At 43.7% G+C, this 19,347-nt stretch overlaps 1 protein-coding gene across 6 annotated transcripts in view; it reads right to left on the reverse strand.

Moving 5' to 3' along the window:
- The window catches only part of TCEAL4 (transcription elongation factor A like 4), a 30,714-nt gene extending 23,042 nt beyond the window's left edge, over positions 1 to 7,672 (reverse strand). The window contains exons 1-3 of one of the 6 annotated variants that reach the window (XM_040999853.1): positions 7,571 to 7,672; positions 6,909 to 6,980; positions 4,432 to 6,574 (exon numbers count right to left, since the gene is read on the reverse strand). In XM_040999853.1, coding sequence (XP_040855787.1) covers positions 5,972 to 6,553 — 582 coding nt within the window. In that variant the 5' untranslated portion in view covers positions 6,554 to 6,574; positions 6,909 to 6,980; positions 7,571 to 7,672 and the 3' untranslated portion in view covers positions 4,432 to 5,971. Of the gene's footprint in view, positions 1 to 4,431; positions 6,575 to 6,908; positions 7,045 to 7,564 lie in introns of those variants that run through there. The other 5 variants (XM_040999850.1, XM_040999852.1, XM_040999851.1 and 2 more) reach the window with 5 other exon arrangements.
- Between the last annotated feature and the right edge of the window lie 11,675 nt (positions 7,673 to 19,347).

Genomic DNA, 19,347 nt, shown 5'->3' on the forward strand with positions numbered 1-19,347 from the left:
TTCATTTATTTGAAAGGCAGAGAAAGAGACAGACATTCAGATAGAAATCTCCCATCCATTGGTTCACTCTCCAAATAGACCATGCTGAAGCCAGTAAGTAGCATCTATATCTCCCATATAGGCATCAGGGACTCAAATACTTGAGCCATCTCAGGCTGCCTCCCATGCTGCATATTAGTACGAAGCTGCCAACAGAAGCAGAAGCAGAACTCACTTGATCTTAGCCAAAAGGGCAAGAATCAAACTCAAACCCAGGCATACCATGTAGTATCTTAACCACTGTACCTAACTGCCATCCTACTTTCCCCCTTAGAAGATTAGGAACAGGCATGTTTGTCCTTGTGCATTGCTCCCATTACTTATAACACTGGAATTCCTATCTGGTATGGTAAGAATGGTATGTATGGCATTTGACACAGCCATCAGAATGCTGCTTGGATGCTGGTATCTCAGATGTGAGTGCTGAATTCAATTCATGACTACTCTGTTTTCGATCAAGGTTCTTGCTAATTCATACCAAGGGTGGCAGCAGCTGACAGCTCAAGCACTTGAGTTCCTCCCATCTACACAACAGATCTATATGAAGTTCCAGGATCCTGGCTTCAGACTGGCCTAGCCTGGGCCATTACTGGTTTTTGAGGCCAACTAGTAGATAGGAGATCTCTGTCTGTCTCTCTCTCTGTGTCTCAGCCTTCCACATAAAATGAATACCAAAAAAGGAGAGGAAAAAAGCAGAAATATATGGAGAAGGAAAGAAAATTGTCCATTAGCAGAGAAAATTATTATCTATGTAGGAAATGCCAAAGAACTGATAAACTTTTGGCTGCAAATTCTCTAGATAACATAATATATAGAAGTCAACAGATCTCCCATATACTAGCAATGAAGAAGCGGCATGTGAAATCTTAAAGGACTGCTTATAATTGCATTCCTAACATAGAGAACATAGCAAAAGACTCTAACTGGATTTTAAGTGTATGAAACATGTAAGGGGATGGGAACAACAAGGTGCTGACATAGGTAAATCTGGAAATGAGGAAAATTTCTAAGACAAAAAGAAAAATGAACTATACATTTCAGTCTAGTCTAGTTAATGCACTTATTTGCTATAATTAACAAACTTTCAAACCACATTTTAAAAACACTGCACAGATAAACAGGAATTAAACAATGAACAGGATGGTGGGTGACAAATTTCTTGTAATTGGAATGACAGGCTAAAGACAAGGAGGGTAGAGAAATTTCACACTTTCAAACAACCGGTTAAGCTGCTGCCTGAGATGCCAGCTTCCTCTATCGAGGCACTGCCCCACTTCTTAATCAGATTAGCTTTCCCCACCACCATTCCTCCCCATGAACACATCTTTCTCTGTCTCTCCCTCTTTTCCACTCTGCCCTGCAAATAAAAGAAGTCTAGAATGATTCAAGTGATAACATAAGTTGTTCATACCTTCATAAACTAATGTTTAGGTTTGTGTGTATGTGCACACACACATTGTTATATAGTTTATTTTTACATATATTTTATTATACCCATAGATGTACACAAACACATAGTCAAGAAAAAAAGCATATATCTGTTTTCTCTGTCAACTGAGAGGGCCTACAAGCAATGATGTCCAAATGGCAAGGAGTAAGCTAGGAACCAAGAATTCAATACAGGTTTCTCATGTGGGTGGTAGAAGCCAGTTACTTGAGTCATGACCACTATATCCCAGGCTCTGAATTAGCTGAAAGCTGAAGCCAAAAGAGTCAGAGGTAGGCACTGGGCCAACATGGGATACAGGCATCGTTTTATAAGATTTATTTATTCTTATTTAAGGTTTACAGAGAGGAGAGATAGAGATCTTCCATCCACTGGCTCATTACCCAAATGACCACAATTGCCAGAGCCAAGCTGATCTGAAGCTGGGAGCTAGAAACTTCTTCTACGTGGGTGCATAGGCCCAAGGACTTTGGGCATCCTCTGCTCAGGCCACAAACAGGAAGCCGGATGGAAAGTGGAACAGCCAGGACACAAACTGATGCCCACATGGGATTCTGACATCACAGTGTGGATTAGCATGTTGGCCCACTAATTGCATCAAAACAATAAAGCTAAACACCATCCACTTTCATCTTTTTGTAATGCCACACTACAACAACAGATACCAGAGGTCCTTAGAGAAGTGGCTAAGTTCTGGGCAGAACATCTATATGAGAGGGCTACTACCTCTTGTAATGCCAGAAAGTAAGAAAGTAATATAAAAAATTCATAATATGAAGCTGGAACCATGGCATAGCACACTAAGCCTTTACCTGTAGCCCCAGCATCCCAAATAGGTGCTGGTTTGAGTCCTGACTGCTCCACTTCCAATCCAGCTTTCTACTAATGCATCTGGGAAAGCAGTGGAAAATGGCCCAAAGTGTTTGGGACTTTGTACCCACATAGTAGACCCAGAAGCTCCTGGCTCCTAAATTTGGACTGGCCCAGCTTTGACCATTGTGGCCACTGGAGGAGTAAACCAGCAGGCCAAGGATTGGTGGATGGAAGATTTCTCTCTTTCTCACTCTCTCGTCTTATCTCTGTAATGCTACCTTTCAAATAAAAATACAAGTCTACAATACAATGGAAATATATCAAAGTAATGCAAAAACTAACTGAAAGAGCACCCTCATGAACAAAGCTGGAGCAATTTGAGCAACAAATTATGTAAAATAGTATTATTTTCTAATCCAAAGTATAAAATAGTCATAAAATGATGCTAAAATAAATCGAATAAAAAAATTAGGTGGGAAAAGTCAAATCTCCTGTGCAAAAGATTTTGTAGGTACTCTGCCAAAATGATATATAATGATCCTTTTTACCATGTGTGCTGCCTACCTGCATGGTGGGTGCTGGGTTTGTGAGTCCTGGGGACAGGAGTCCAGCAGGACCCGAATCGCCAAGCCGGGGTCCTTGGCCTGCCTGTGTGGTGGAAATTAGGTCCCTGAGCTCCAGAGGCTGGGAGTCTGGTGGGTCCTGGGTTGCCTGGCCTGGGTCCTTAGCACACCTTTACAGTGGGTGCCAGGTCCATGACCATTGGGGGTGGTGGGTTCAGTAGGGTCCAGGTCACCTGGTTAGGGTCCTTGGCCCACTTGCGAGAACTGGTCCTCCTCAGTGGATTAGAGTACTGGACAGCTGGCCCACATGGAGGATATGGCAGCCCTTTGAACGCTGCAGAGGATATCTGTACCATCCCACAGAAAGGAGGACAGAACAAATTGGTAACTACCCCAGCAAATATCTGGGTGAATGGAGACTCTGAGGCCAACTACGTTAGCCAATAGAAGTTGAAAGGGTTCCCTCAGCCTTAAATAGGCAAGATTGGCAACGTTACAGAATTATCGAAACCACCTGGGCAGAACCCTCGGAGTATGCACCACATTGGGACCCTGGCTTGATATCGAGTGGCCATTCTCCATCCCCAGGTTCTGGAGCAGTTGAAAGGCTGGATATGGCTTCTTCCCTTATCCTTCCCCTTTTCCCCCCCAAAACAAGAAGGAGAAATAGGAAATTTGGAAACAATGATCACATCCACTTTTTCCTAACCCTTTATCCATCCCACTCTGATCAACTATATTAACATCATCTAAAATTAAAAATAGATAATAAAAACTACAGTGGGGCCAAAAAAAGTGTGCTGCCAGGCCCAGTGCCATAGCCTAGTGGCTAAATCCTTGCCTTGCATGGCAGGGATCTCAAATGGGCACTGGTTCGCATTGCAGCTGTTCCACTTCCCATCCAGCTCCCTGCTTGTGGCCTGGGAAAGCAGTGGAGAATGACCCAAAGCCCTGGGACCCTGCACCCATGTGGAGACGTGGAAGAAGTTCCAGGCTCCTGGCTGCAGATTAGCTCAGCTCTGGTCATTATGACCACTTGGGGACTAAACCATTAGATGGAAGATTTCTCTCTGTATATTTGCCTTTCCACCACCACCACCAACAAAAATGTAAAACAAATTTTAAAAACAAAACAAAACAAAACATGTGTGCTGCTAACAGTGACTTTATTCCAAAGAGTTCACAATGAAATGGAGAAAAAAAAAATAAAGGAGTAACTTTCTCATGAAGAATCCTCCCAAACACTTTTTCAGTAAGGTGACCACACTTAACATCTACAGCGATATGTAATATTTAGTTTATACCCTTTATAAAATCTTCCCCCAAACACATAATATCTTTGTAATGACAAGAAAAAAAATCAAGTAAACCAAAATTTTGGGACATCATACAAAATACCTGACCAGTGCGTCTCAAAAGTGTGAAGATCATCAAAAACAAGAAGAGTCAAAACTCTCCCAGCTAACAGGAGCCTATGGAGAAAAGACATGGTGACTAAATGCCATGTGGTAACATGAGTAAAATCCTGGAATAGAAAGAGCACATTAAGGTAAATCAGAACAAAGTATGTGTCTTAGTTAATAATAATTTATTCATATCAGTTCATCAAAAACAATGCACCACAGTAAGGTAAGACATTAACAGTAGGGGGTCATGACTATGTAGTACGTAGAAACTGATTATCTTTGCAACATTTCTGTAAATCTACAATCATCCTAACAGGAAAGTTCATTTAAGAGAACTTCATTTGCGAAAAAAAAAAAAAAAAAAAAGCTAGGGAAAAGCAGCTAAGGATAGGTGGAGGGAAATTATCTAAGTGGAAGAATCTTTTGAAATATTGAGAAATACTAATGCAGGGCTTAACAGGAAATTCCTGGGAGACAACTCCTAAGGAAAACAAAAATGTTAGCAGACAAGAGATTAACAAGTGCAAATAGCACATCATCTGGCTTTACATTTTTTTCCCTCTTTTCTCAGTCTCCAATATCTAAGGTTAGTGGTCATATCTAGATAAAAAAAAAAAAAAGGAACAATAACAAAAGCCACAAAAACCCAAACCACACATGCATATCAAGAAACAACACGGAAAAGAGTGTTTGTACGAATTTTATACGAAGTGTCAGGGCCCCAGTGACAATTGGACATTACCCACCTGGGTTAGCAAAACTCTACTGTAAGCAGAGAAGAATTCTTTACCCCTTTTTTGGGGACACACTGTTGCTTCAGTCCATCATACTCTAGTGCACTGACAGCAATAGGGACCTTAGGAGGCCATACAGGATCCACAAGCAGAGGCATCTTGTCCACCAGAGGTGACATTGCTTGGGATAGGGTGGCACCCATCTCTCAGTGATCTGCACTACTCGGTGGTGAGCACGGGGGAGACCTCCCACAGGCCTGCTCAGGTGCCTGACGGAGGACTGATTCTGCAAGTGCAGGGAAGCCGGTAGCAGCTGGCCCATCACAGCTCACACACTTAGTCCCTCATTTGATGTCCTCCACAGTCCCAGGAGGCAAGTTTCATCCTCAGGTCTCAGACGACAAGTCTGCTCCTGCAGCAAAGGAGCTGATTCCTCCATCTTTAAGTCCCAGAAATAAGGCGACATTTGCCTAGAGATTTTATGTTCTGACAACAATAATTTTAAGTATCTCCACTTCCTTGCTTAAAGTCACTGGACACTACTTTTGGTTGGTTATATATTTTCTACTTTCTTATTATTTTAGCACAAAAGTAATTATTTTAGGACAAACTACACAGATAAACATAAAAGGATATGATAAAATCATCACCCACAGATAAGTACTGTTAATGTTCTAGTGAGTGAAACTTAGAGTTGCTTTCTACAGCTGACTAGGCAAATTAATCTTTGTAGTTTCGCAAAATTGGACTGATGCTATATATGATTTTACATGTTGTATGTATGTGTGACCTTTTGTTTGTTTTACAGCACACTATAAACATTTTCCACATGCAATCAATGAAAATTTGTTACTGAATTTTATAACACTGCACTTGGGTCAAACAGGGTACTGGTAACAGGTAGTACATCTAAAGCCGATAATTAGCATAAGGTTAAAGGACAGGACTTGACAAACGGCTGTAGGGGCACTACACATAAGGAATGTCTTCAAGGTCCCTTCGTGGGGCCTTGCAGCCACCCTTGAAATCCGTTGGGGCCCTCGGGTGGAAGGGGTCCTGTAAATTTTTTTGCATCCACACAAAAGCCCCCAGTTTCTGTCTGCATTTTCTCCTTTCATCCTCCACCCTAGCCATGTTGTCAAATTCTCTTATCATGTCCTCATTGCTGAAATTCATACTGTGTATGGACTCTTTATACTCCTTGAGATACTGAGCCAGCCCCTTGTTGGTTTTTCTTTTGGCTTTCCTGGGTACATCGTCCTCGGCCGGGCGCTTTTCTGCAGCCCTGGTCTCTGGCTCCAGCTTTGCGGAACCCTTCTCTTTTGCGGTTCCCTCACTCCCCGGCTCGCCTTCCTTGGCCTTTCCCTCACTCTCAGGCTTTCCCTTCTCCAGGAGCATTTGCTTAACTTCTGTCTTTCCCTTATTCCCGAGTTCGTCCTTGTCTTCCAGAGTACTAGTTGCCTCTGGATTTCCCGAAGCCTGTGGCTGTCTGCTCTCAGTCATTCCTTGGTTGGAAGGCATGCCTTCGTCCTCAGTGTGCAGAGTTTCCATGGTGAGACGACCTTCCTTCTCCTGGGGGCAGGGGCAGAGGGGAGGAGACAAAGAAACACAGGGAAGACTCAGGAGGTGGGGACATACACAGCAGGTGCACAGCCGACTGGCTTGCATCCCACCTCCTGGGGTGGGGGAGTGCTCCAGGTGTGCCCTCTGCCCACTCCTTGCCCCTCATGTCTGAGCCACCAAGGGCCTGGCAGGCGCTGCCACCTGCTCCAATCCATCTCAGTGGGACAGGACTCCTGAATGGTGGAGAGGGGGCTCAGGTGGCGGGACCCGCATTTGGCCCAGACAGGGCCCTGCTCACCAGAGACTCTTCTGGGTCTCCTCCAGGCCTCCCCCTGTCACTGACCTGCAGGGGGTCCTCACAGGTTGCTCCTGCTCTCAGGCTTCAAGAGGTGCTGGGAACCAATGACGTGTAGACCTGCAGGCAGGGCACAGGGGCAGGGGCTGCGCGCTCCGTGGCCTCTCGCGCACTTTGTCCTTTCCTAAACACAGTCCTACTTACTCTGTGTTTTCCTCCCCAATTCCCCTACACCCACCCCTGCGGGCCGGCCGCCATTTCTTGTCAGAGCTCCGGTGCCAGACCCGATATTTTCCAAGCTGTGTTTGGCCCGCTGCATCCTCCTCTCCTGGGGGGCAACTTGCCTCCACAACCTGGCGGTGAACACCTTCTCCACTCACCGAACGTAGAAGGGGGTTTATTTCAACTCTAGCTGCTGGGGTGCCTCTCAGCCCACCATCTGAGGCTCCAAAATGGACGGAGGGCAGAGAAGTGCCTAGAAAGCTGGCATGGATACTTGGGAGAGTCTGCCCTCCCACCCACTTGCTCACCGACAGCTCGCTCACCCTCGGTCACCCTCATAACCCGTTTCCTACGGTTATCTCCGTTCCTCAACGGAGCGAGCTTCCCTCGACGCGAGCCCCACCCCCACCCTTCGCCCCGACCCTATACCCGTCCCCCTCCCCCACCCCACCGATTCCTCTGGCAGCGTGCAAGGTACTCACACTGACCAGGAAAACAGCCAGAGGACAATCAGGAGCCGAGGTAATGAAGAATACAGCTACAAGATCCGACTGTCGGCAAGGAGGGCTGACACCCAAACTGCAGCTCACTTCTGCCCGGCGGGTCACGTGAGCGCCGCAGGACCAGAGTTCGACCTCTCGGCGCCCCGCCTCCTCGAGCGCGCCTGCCAGCTCCGCAGCAGCTCCCTCGGAGTAGGTAAGCCCACACCTCTTGGGCTCTTTAATTTTTGCTCTTGTTGGGAAGTTGGTCGAAGAAAGATTTTTAGTGAAAACTACAAAGGGGTGGGGTGTGTGTGTTTGTGTGTGAATGGATTGGGCTAGCCAGGGAAAGGAGTCTTAATGTTGATCTTAAATTCCAAAAAAATGTAGTAAAAAATGCCCCCAAATGAAATTGACCCTACTTATTTACACACACAAGGGTATGTTTTCTAATGAATAATAGTAATGAAAAATCCAAAGTAAAAGAAGAGAATGATTAATTTATTTTAGGTGGAAAAGTAGGATTATACAAGGGACAATAGCCATGTGTAAGGACTGAGCTGTATCCCACAAGTTTTGCAGCAAGCACGCAGGAAGCCAAAATAGAGCCTCTGCAACATTCTTCTTGTCTGTTGCCCCTTAACTAAGTAGGAAGAGCAAATATGCACCCTAACAATCAAACAAGGTGCCCAGCTTTTAACTGACCTGCTTCCACCTTCTTCATGATGGCACCACATTGAAGATTTGATGTTCTGGTTGTAAGCTGTCCCATTCCGCTACACATCCTGAAATCTCAGCAAAACACAGATGATTGTTGTCTGACTTCCTTCCCATACCCATGTGTTGTGTACCCATTTGTTATTAGGCAGTAGTCCATCTGCACAAAATGTTTTGGTGCAGAAAATAGTAATATATTGAATATATGTAATTGCATACATATTATATGTATTAAATATAATCTATAATGTGGCATAATATAATACAGTAGTGCATAAGCATATGTAATATAAAATATTGTAATACTAATCTATAGTTAAAGTCTGAATGATTAAAGAAAATATTGATAGATTTGACTACATGAACATCTCTAGCAGATTTCTTGAGGGCTTGGGACCATAGGTGCTCTCCCCTGTTTTTGTTTAGTGTGTTAGTGAATTTTGCTGAAAATCAAATTTTGAAAACATTTTTAAAAGATTTATTTTTGTTGGAAAGAAAGATTTACAGAGAGAAGGACAAACAGAAAGATCTTTCATCTGCTGGTTCACTCCCCAAATGACTACAATGGCTGGAGGTGAACCAATCAGAAGCCAGGAGCCAGGTGTTTCTTCTGGGTCCCCCAAATGGTTGCAGGGTCACAAGCCTTTGGGCCATTCTCTACTGCTTTCCCAGGCCACAGCAGGGAGCTGAATGGAAAGTAGAGCAGCTGGGACATGAACCAACACTCATGCTGGCTCTTCTAGACCAATTGAGTTATTGTGCTGGTCCCTTGAAAGATCTTTTTAATGATTCACTCATTTTTTATTTGTAAGACAGTTACAGAGAGAGAAGGAGAGATCAAGAGAGAGTGAGATCAAGAAAGATCTTCCATTTGTTGGCTCATTCCTCATAAGGCTGCCACAGCTAGAGTTGGGCCTATCTGAAGCTAGGAACCAGGAATTTCTTCTGGGTCTTCCATGTGAGTTCAGGGAACCAAGTCTTGAGTAATTCTTCACTGCTTTCCAAGGCAATCAGTTGTGAGTTGGATTGTATTGGATTGGAAGTGGAGCAGCTAGGACTTGAACTGATGCCCATAGGAGATGCCAACACTGCAGGTAGAGGATTAGCTTGCTATACTATAGTGTCAGTCCCTTGAAAACCAACTTTATAAATTGTTTAAAAATAAAATGTTTGATATTAGAAGTAAATCCACTTTTAATATTTATACATAAAGATAATTAAAATACTAGTACAGAACCTTATATTTTAAAATATTTGGTTTTAAAACTCTCCAAAGAAATTTTATTTCTCAAACATTTGTTTTTTCCTATTATTGAGGCTACAATAGTGATCTCATTGCTGAGTTTATAATAGAAAAAAATAGAACGTCATGATTTTATAATCCTCATAGAATACTTTGTATTCTAGCATCTTTGAGTACTTGGTTTGTAAAATGAATTAACTCTTAGATATTTGTCACGCCCACGCTCCTATCGACCCGCAATAAGAGGCAGACGCGAGTGAAGTCTTCCGCGGTAGTCTTTATTGTGCACACCAAGATGATGAAGAGGAAGGCCCCGACCCAGCTCGTGCTCTCGCTCTTATCGGGGATGGCTCCGCCCAAGTGGCGGCTTATTGGTGAGCCTCTAGACCACGCGCCAATCCTGCAGTTTGGATAGGGCAAGAGGCCTGTGCACGCGCTGATCACGCCGCTGTTCACGCGTCAGCCCTCAGCGCATGTGCAAGCGCCTGCGCAATACTCTCCAATATACGTGACAGGAGCTACTCCTGCTGACGTGTTTATTTCCGCCAGGCGCCATCTTTAGGCCACCGTGTGTGGCAATCAACATCACCGCGTGTGGCAATCAACAGATATTGACTACTGATACATGGTAAAATTAAGTATTTATTATTAGTTATTTATTAACAATCAACCATCCTCATGAATGGTGTCACTGTGATGGGTATACAAAAACAGCCACAAAGTATATAGTCGCATTGTCCTTCCAGAGGAAACCACTTGTATGTTAGGAGTTGTGCTGGCCAGCTTATCTGGGATGCCATTTCATTTATCTCTGGTGATGGAACTCACACTTCCAAGGTGGCAGAATAACATAAAATGAAATCTTGGAGGGGGCTGCGTGATGGCTCAATAGCTAAATCCATGTCATGCATGTGCCAGGATCTCATACTGGCGCTGGTTCCTGTCCTGGCTGCTCTACTTCCCTTTCAGTTCCCTACCTGTGGCCTGGGAAAGCAATAGAGGATGGCCCAAAGGCTTGGGACCCTGCACCTTTGTGGGAAATCTGGAGGAAGCTCCTGGCTTTGGATTAACTCAGCTCTGGCTGTTGTGATCATTTGCGGAGTGAACCAGTGGATGGAAGATCTTTCTCTTTGTCTGCCTTTCTCTCTGTAAATATGCCTTTCCAACTGAAAAAAAAAAAAAGAATAAATTAAAAAAGAAATCTTGGGGCTGGCACTTTGTAGCAAGCTATTTCTCAACCTGCAGTGCTGATATTTCATATGGGCACCAGTTAAAGTTCTGGCTGCTTCACTTCTGATCCAGCTTTCTGCTTATGATTTGGGAAAGCAGCAGAGGATGGCTCAAGTCTTTGGGACCCTGAACCCATGTTGGAGACCCTGAAGAAGCTCCTGGCTCTTGGATTCAAACTGGTCCAGCTCTGGACAATGTAGTCATTGAGCGAACCAGTGCAAGGAAGATTCTCTCTCACTTTAGCTCTGATTTTCAAGTAAAGCATGTTTTTTTTTTTTTTAAAAATTTAAATCAACATAGTGTTGTACTGGAATAAGTGTAGCAATAAAAATATAAGAGAGGGCACCCACCAACATAGTGAAATATACAAGCTCTTAGTGTGTGCGAAACATTTCTGACCAGTAGTGAGAATATGTTTTACAGAAATAATATTTGTGTAACTAGTTAAAATTTTTGAGGGAAAATAGATTTATTTTCTGTTTTAAAATAAGATTTATTTATTTTTATTGGTAAAGAAGATTTACAGAGAAAAGGAGAGACAGAGAGAAAGATTTTCCATCTGCTGGTTCAGTTCCCAAATGACCACAATAACTGGAGCTGGGCTGATCCTAATCCAGGAGCCAGGAGCTTCTTCCAGGCCTCCCACACAGGTGCAGGTTCCCAAGGCTTTGGACCGTTCACTGCTGCTTTCCTAGGCCACAATCAGGAACTGTATGAGAAGTGTGGCATCCGGGACACAATGGCACCCACATGGGATCCCGGTGTGTAAGGCAAAGATTCAACTTCTGAGCCATCGTGCTGGGCCCAACCTTTATTTTCCGAGAGGCATACACATCTCAGAAGAGGCAAGAGAAATGAAGTAAAAAGGCATCCAGATTGGAAGAAAGTGCATTAAACTGTCTGTGTAGATGACATGATCTTGAATATAGAAATTTAGAAAGAATCCACCAAAGGACTGTGAGAAGTTCTGCAATGTGAAAGAATGCACATTCCATACATAAGGGTAGATAAAAAAGGTTCATGGAAAATGACATTGAAATTATACACTTTTTTGATGCTATCTTTCATAATCCTGGAAAATGCATATTACCAAAAGACTATGTGTAGATTTCAACATGTGTTACACCAAAATAAAATTCACTTAAATTAAAAATCACTTTCCGGGCCCGGCGCGCTGGCACAGTGGTTAAGGTCCTCGCCTTGCACTCCCAAGATCCCATATGGGTGCCGGTTCTATCCCGGCAGCCCCGCTTCCCTTCCAGCTCCCTGCTTGTGGCCCGGGAAAGCAGTCAAGGACGGCCCAAAGCTTTGGGACCCTGCACCCGCGTGGGAGACCCGGAAGAGGTTCCTGGCTTCGGATCGGCATAGCATCGACCCGTTGCGCTCACTTGGGGAGTGAATCATCTGGTGGAAGATCTTCCTCTCTGTCTCTCCTCTCTGTATATCTGCCTTTCCAATAAAAAAAATAATAAAAATAAATCTTTAACAAAATCACTTTCCATAACTTTTTATATACTTTGACTTGAATTATAGGATTAAATATGTAATTTGAATAGGTTGAAGGATCAAAGGGGGTACAAGTTAAACATCACTTGTTTAATTATCTTTGTAAGCATTGGTTAATTGGTTACTTATCTTCTAGATAATTTTTCTCCAAGGGAACGTGTGTTTTTCCTACTGAGCATTTTGTGCATACCACGTTTCAGACAGTCAGTTTGCATAATCCTTGTATTCAGCTCTCTTGGCTTCAGGGGAGGGATTTCATTTATATATATGTATAGACACACACACATATATATATATATAACTAGCATTTGTATATATTCCATTTATCATCACCAAGAGAGAATGGGGACTGACACCCGTGAAGAAATATGTAGTGGCAGGTTTCAAGGTATTTGTTTCCCATCATCTACATAACAGGTAACTGTGTATATTATTTATTAACCTTTTTTTTCTTTTTAAAAAAGATTTGTTGGGCCCGGCGCGGTGGCGCAAGTGGTTAAAGGTCCTCGCCTTGCACGCCCGGGATCCCATATGGGCGCCGGTTCTAATCCCGGCAGCCCCGCTTCCCTTCCAGCTCCCTGCCTGTGGCCTGGGAAAGCAGTCGAGGACAGCCCAAAGCTTTGGGACCCTGCACCCGCGTGGGAGACCCGGAAGAGGCTCCTGGCTTCGGATCGGCATAGTATCGGCCCGTTGCGCTCACTTGGGGAGTGAATCATCAGATGGAAGATCTTCCTCTCTGTCTCTCCTCTCTGTATATCCGCCTTTCCAATGAAAAAATAATAAAAATAAATCTTTAAAAAAAAAAAAAAAAAAAAAAAAAAAGATTTGTTGATTCATTTCAAACTCAGATTTACAGAGAGGAGAGGCAGAGAAATTTCCCATCCACTGTTTCTCTTTTCAAATGACTATCACAGCCAGGCCTGAGACAGGCCGGAGCCAGGAGTCAGGGGCTTCATCAGTGTCTCCCACAAAGGTAGTAGGGCCCAAAACACTTGGGTCATCCTCCACTGCTTTTCCTAGGCCATTAGTAGGGTGCTGGTTTGGAAGAGGAGCAGCCAGTATCCATATGAAATGCTGGCTTAAGTTGCTATGCCGCAACACCAGCCTCTTGTCAACCCTTTCTCATTATCTGATGCCCACCAGAAACTTGTTCGACATTTTTAAAATCACCTCCTACCCTCACCAAAAGGCAGAATATGAACATTAAAAAAAAATCACTTGAGGAGAGAGAGAGAGCCCATCTACCACGGGTGAACGCCCACAATGGCCTTGGCTGGGCAAGGGTGGAAGCTGGAAATTGAGATCTCAATCCATCCTGTGGATGGCAGGAATCCAGCTATTTGAAATGTCATCTCTGCTTCCCAGGGTTTACATTAGCAGGAAGCTCCCATGTGAGACCCGGGCATCCTAACCAGTGTTTTAACCACTTAGCCAAATCCCTATCGCATCATGTGAAATTTTTAGTACCACAGATGCAGCATTTGTCTGCTTATTTATTCTGGTCCTTTGGAGGGCCACAGGCCATTTTAATATCTATGAAAATCTGTCCACCAAGACCAGTTTTAGCTTTTTATATATGATGCCATATCTATTAAGAATGCCTGGTATATTGTGATTAGGATAAACTATGAAATCTTGTCCCTACTCCATCCATCTCTTGTTCCAAACTAGAACTAGCCATGACTGGATGCTCAGTCTCAAAGGATTCTCCACCCAGCTACCCTAAGCATTGCTATGGAGTTGTGCTTCAGTGTCTAGCCTACTCTAGGAGGGAAATGTAGACCTCTCGTTTCATCTCAGCTTGTGGGAAATCTCTCCTATTCACTTTGTCTCTCACTCCCATTTGGTGGAAACCAGGATCCCACAATTCCATTTGGGTCTCATGTGGGACACCTGTGCTAGTAGGCATCAACTTAGCCAGTGGTGCCACAGCATGCTTTGAACCTTCTTGAAGCAAGAGGAAGGGGCATCAAAAGGTGGCTCCTTAATGGAAATTCAGGTGGAGTAAAAACATGGAGAACAACACTGAATTTTTAAAATATTCATTTATTTTTATTTGAAAGGCAGGTTTAACAGAGGGAGGAAAGACACACACACACACAGAGAAAGAGAGAGAGAGAGAGAAAGAGAGAGCTCTTGCATCCACTGATTCACTTTCCAGATGATTGCAATGGCCAGCCTGGGCTGGACAGATCTGAAATCAAGAACCAGGAGGTTTTTCCAGGTCTACCATGCGGGTGCATGGTTAAAAGGGTTTGGGCCATCCTCTGCTGCATTCCCAGGCCACATGCAGGGAGCTGGATGAATGGAGCAGCTAAAATATGAACTAGAGCCCATCTGTGATGCTGGTTTAGCTTGCTACGCCACTGCCAGCCCCCACACTGAAATCACAAAATCTGTAAATAAGAGGGAATTGTTGTGGGCTGAGGAGTTGATTAGCATTTGTTAAGCTTGGCTCCTGCAGGAAATGGGCTTGGAGGCTAGTGGCACCTTGTCTGTCGGACTCATTAGCATCCAATTGTTCTGCTAGAGGCTTGGGGGAAAGGTATATTTGGCTGAATAAAGGGAGGCTGAGAGAGACCTCTTCCACCACTACTGGTCTCCTGTCGGTGTCTGATTCCCTGGCCCTCGCCGTGTCCACGCTACCGGCCAAGCTGGCCGGTACAGGTGGCGCCTAACGTGGGGCACGGCACGGCACAGCACGGCACGGCATGAACATCTGAGGCACCCCTGGACCTGCGAAGGTAAGTTTAGAATTTAAGAATTTTGCAGGGGCATTATTGATTTAATCCCCAGACCCTCTCCCTGCGCTAGGGCACGAGGGACAATCTGAGGGACCCCTGGAACTTTAGAGGGGCATTATTGGTTTAATCCCCAGACCCTCTCCCCATTTAGGGGCACGAGGGACAATCTGAGGGACCCCTGGAACTTTGGAGGGGCATTATTGATTTAATCCCCAGACCTTCTCCCCATTTAGGGGCACGAGGGACAATCTGAGGGACCCCGGAAATGCAGAGGCAAGTTTAGGATTTAACTTTGGAGGGGCATAATTGATTTAATCCCCAGACCTTCTCCCCGTTTAGGGGCACGAGGGACAATCTGAGGGATCCCGGAAATGTAGAGGCAGGTTTAAAAATTTTCGCAGGGACATAAGTAAATTTATCAGGGAGCAATAATTCGCTAAAATGCAGGTAATTAAGGGAGTCCGAGATCTGCTCCACTCACAAGGCACCGACAGTAAGCTTAAGGCCTCGCAGAAGTTCGTTGAAACTATCTGTGACGTATCCCCATGGTTTGCTCTCCTTGTAGCCACCTTTTTCTTCTGGCACTTGGCAAATATTGCTTTGTCATCCCATCAAGCAGTGGTGCATCCCTTCCTTCAAAAATTATCTGTAAGAAGGGGAAGGGAGCTGCAAACCAGAGTAAGTAGACAGAAGGAACTCCAAACCAGGGTAACAAAGAAGGAGCTGCAAGCCAGAAATACAAGACAGAAGGAACATCGAACCAGAATAAGTAGACAGAAGGAATTCCAAACCAGGGCAAACAAGGAAAAGAAACTGCAGAACAGACAAAGTCTAGAGCAATTGTGCGAAGTAGATTCAGAGTCCTCTTCTGAGGACGAGGAAGGGGTAGAGGATGGAAGTGAGTCTTCCGAGGATCCCCCGCCCATTGGAAGTTTGGCTGAATGCTTTTGCTGTCTGCTTTTTGATTCATCCAGACCTCCAATACCTGACTCTAAGTTTTCTGTTGCCTGGTTGTCCACCTGTTAAATATTTTTATAATATGATCAGGAAAAAAGGTAAAGTCAAGAAAAAAGATTTTACAGAACTTGTCCTGTAGGCTTGCAAATTGTACTTTGGTAGGTCTTTTGTTGTGATAAATGTTTGGCAAGCTAGCTTCATCTGCATATCCATGGCCCATGGCAACTTTTAGGGTTTTAGAATTCTAAGAAATACAAGTAATACAAGGCAGATCTCTTAAGTTTCATTTGTGATACTTTCAAAAATGTGAAATTTTATCTCAAATATTTGTTTTAGAAGTAAACTAACGCAGTACTAAATTATTTCAAGGTATAAGTTAGATTAATGTGGTATTGTATACAAAGCATTTTTATAGTTTAAAATAAGTCTTGTGTTTTTGGCTGGTTATCAAATTTCTCACTGCTTTAAATTGGTAAAGGTTTTGTATTTGTTTTAAAGGTATTTGAGTGATGATTCATGTCAATAATGGATTCTAATCTATAATGCGTTATACTAACAACAACAAAAACCTTTTAGATATTTTTAGTCATCCTTAAAAAGGCATCCAAGAATTCAAGTTTCCAATTCTAGGGTTTCCCTTGGTACTCGTATAAAGCCTCAGGAATGCCAACGGATTTATCTCCTGTTTTGTGGAGACAGTTAATCAGGCTGATTGGATTAAGATTATTGCTAAGTGGAGTAAAATTTTGTCGTGTCATAATGTACACACCTATGGAATTGTGAAGGTTTAAATCCTAGTTTACACACTTTTAATGGTTTAGCTCTGCAGTTGTATCTGGTTATTCACTATGTATTCTTAGCATAGCTATTTTACTGAAAAGACTAAAATTCGCATTCTTACTATGATAAAAGAATTTCTTAAATGTGACTTTTCTCTCTCAAAGTCGTGGTTCAAAGCTATTTACTTGATGGTTTTTCAGCTACTGGTTTCTGGTGAACACTACTACTACTAAGTTTAATTGAGAACGATTTTTTTTAAGTCTCCAAAAGTGTCTGTATGTGTGTGTGTGTGCGCGCACATGTGTGTCTTAAGTTTGTCTTCTGTATAAGTTGTTTAAAATTGTAATAATGTGTTACTGTCTCCTTATTAGTCAGAAAATGTTCTAGATTTTTGTGAATTAAGTTTAAACTTCCTGTAGGAAACATTTTAAAAAGCAGGTAAATTTACACTTCTGTCTCATCAGCTATCTGGATCCTTAGCTGCAAATCCAGGACACATAATTTGCATATCAATAGTAAATGCAGGTTGCCTTGAGCTCTGAATTCTACAGATACTCCCAGAGCTTTCTGATAGGACTGTGAAAGTATCTAAATGATTTTTAAAACTTTGCTACAAACTCATTTACTTTGAATAAGAGTATTATTTGACAGTTTTCACTTTATACTGTCCCCATAAGAGTAAACAACCTGGTATTTCAGACCTAAAGCCTTCCTTGCTTAATATCCTCAAGGACAAGGTATTATAGAACGTGCCAACCGTACTATCAAGGATTATCTTACTAAAACTAAAAAGGGGGAGTATAGTACTCCCCGAGATCATTTGAACCTTGTATTATTTATCTTAAATTTCCTAACTTTGGATGCTGAAGGACGGTCTGCTGCAGATCGTCATTGGAATCCATCCCATAAGGAGAAAAGGGTTATGTGATGTGGAAGGATCCCTTGACTGGGCAGTGGCAAGGCCCAGATCCCGCCCTCATGTGGGGGCGAGGTTCAGTTTGTGTTTTCCCAGAAAACGAAAATGCTCCAAGGTGGATTCCTGAGAGGCTTGTCCGGCAAGCTCCTGCTGCTGAGTCTTGTGAAAGCTCAGGTACTAGCCAAGATGATGGCATTTGAATCGGAAGATCGACGGGACAAGCAAGTATATTAGACCTTTATATAAGTATATTAGTATTTGGTAAGCATCCCTCTCTTTATCTTTTCTTTGTCTTACTGAGAGAGGAGTTAGATTGGGTAGTAGGCAGTCAGGGTATTCTGGGTACCCAAGTCATTTTCTCAAATATAAAATCCCCCACCGTGTCTTAGATTCACCAGAGCAAGTCTCTTCCATGGGACAAGGATGCTATTAACATATCAATTCCCCACCTGAAGTATCGGCCACTACCTCTGGCCATTGTGGGAGGGCCTCAGGCCGATCTCTTTATCATTGATAGGAGGGCAGGAAGAAGTAATACACATCTGCCCTAGGCCTGGAATGTCCTATGTCTGGCACCTTTGTGGCCTTTTGTCCCAAGGCAAAGTGCCATGGAAGGCAGTAATTTTCTTTGTTTACGGATTTCATGCTAGTTTCTCCTTTAACCAGACTATCAGACTATCTGGTGTGCAACCCCAGCTGTTAGGGGTCTGGCCCAACCTTTATAATAGCTCAATTTCTGCCTGTGCTTTTTCTTATTATTCCCCTGTTATTACCACGGGGAAAATACCCACCTTTTCTATGTGGCAGCTTGTTGGGGTATGGACATGCACTGGCATGCACCCCGTTTTCCCTTCTTTAGGAATGCAATTATTCCTATGGAATTTATCAGTTCCATCACTCCTCTGGACTTGAGGACTCGCTCACGTGGATATACCTCAGCTCCTTGAGTTTTGAACTTGTGTCTGCCTGTATTATCCCTATGTTTCTCTCTTACATACAGAAAAGGCCTCTAAAGTGAATGACACCGAGTTCCAGTGCACCCTGACAGCATGCTAGAATGGCTATTGTGATTCTGCTGTTATCCTGCAGCCGCCCTGAATCCTGCCTGTGCCTGTTGGGACTGACGGAGAGGCCTCTGTTGGCCTGATAAGCTCAAAAGAGACTTTGGCATAACGGCGACCATCGTAGCCAGTACATCCGCAGCCGCCACCACCAGCTATCGTCGTGACAGTGATCGAGGTCGTAGATCTGACTGCCAGTGTTCTGGAACAACAGGACTTTACTATGAACATGAGGGGTGGGCACGCTTATGCTGTAATTGTGGGTTGATTTGTTGGCATAGAACAGCAGATGCTGTGAGATTTGGTTTGACCTCCTGTATTCCATCATATGCCTCTTTGTGTGTAACCCCTGTAGTGCAAAATGTTTCTCCAGGCCCGGGAATTGCTGTCTGCGCATTGCTACCAAACTAAGATGTTTCTATGGTCAGGGCCTCTTGTCTCCCATTATGCCTCTGTATGTTTCACCTGTGTAGTGCTTTGTTTTCCCAAGCCCAAGAATTGCTGCCTGCTTGTTGCTACTGAGGTAAATCACTCCTAGCCATGAAACAGGGTAACCAACCTCCCCAAGTATGGTTTGTGCAGCTGCAGCAGACAACGCGTTGGATGGCAGCCAGTGACGGGTAAGATGGACC

This window comes from Ochotona curzoniae, unplaced genomic scaffold (genome assembly GCF_017591425.1).
Source record: "Ochotona curzoniae isolate NIBS_2020 unplaced genomic scaffold, NIBS_Ocur_1.0 scaffold_1852, whole genome shotgun sequence".
NCBI lineage: Eukaryota > Metazoa > Chordata > Mammalia > Lagomorpha > Ochotonidae > Ochotona > Ochotona curzoniae.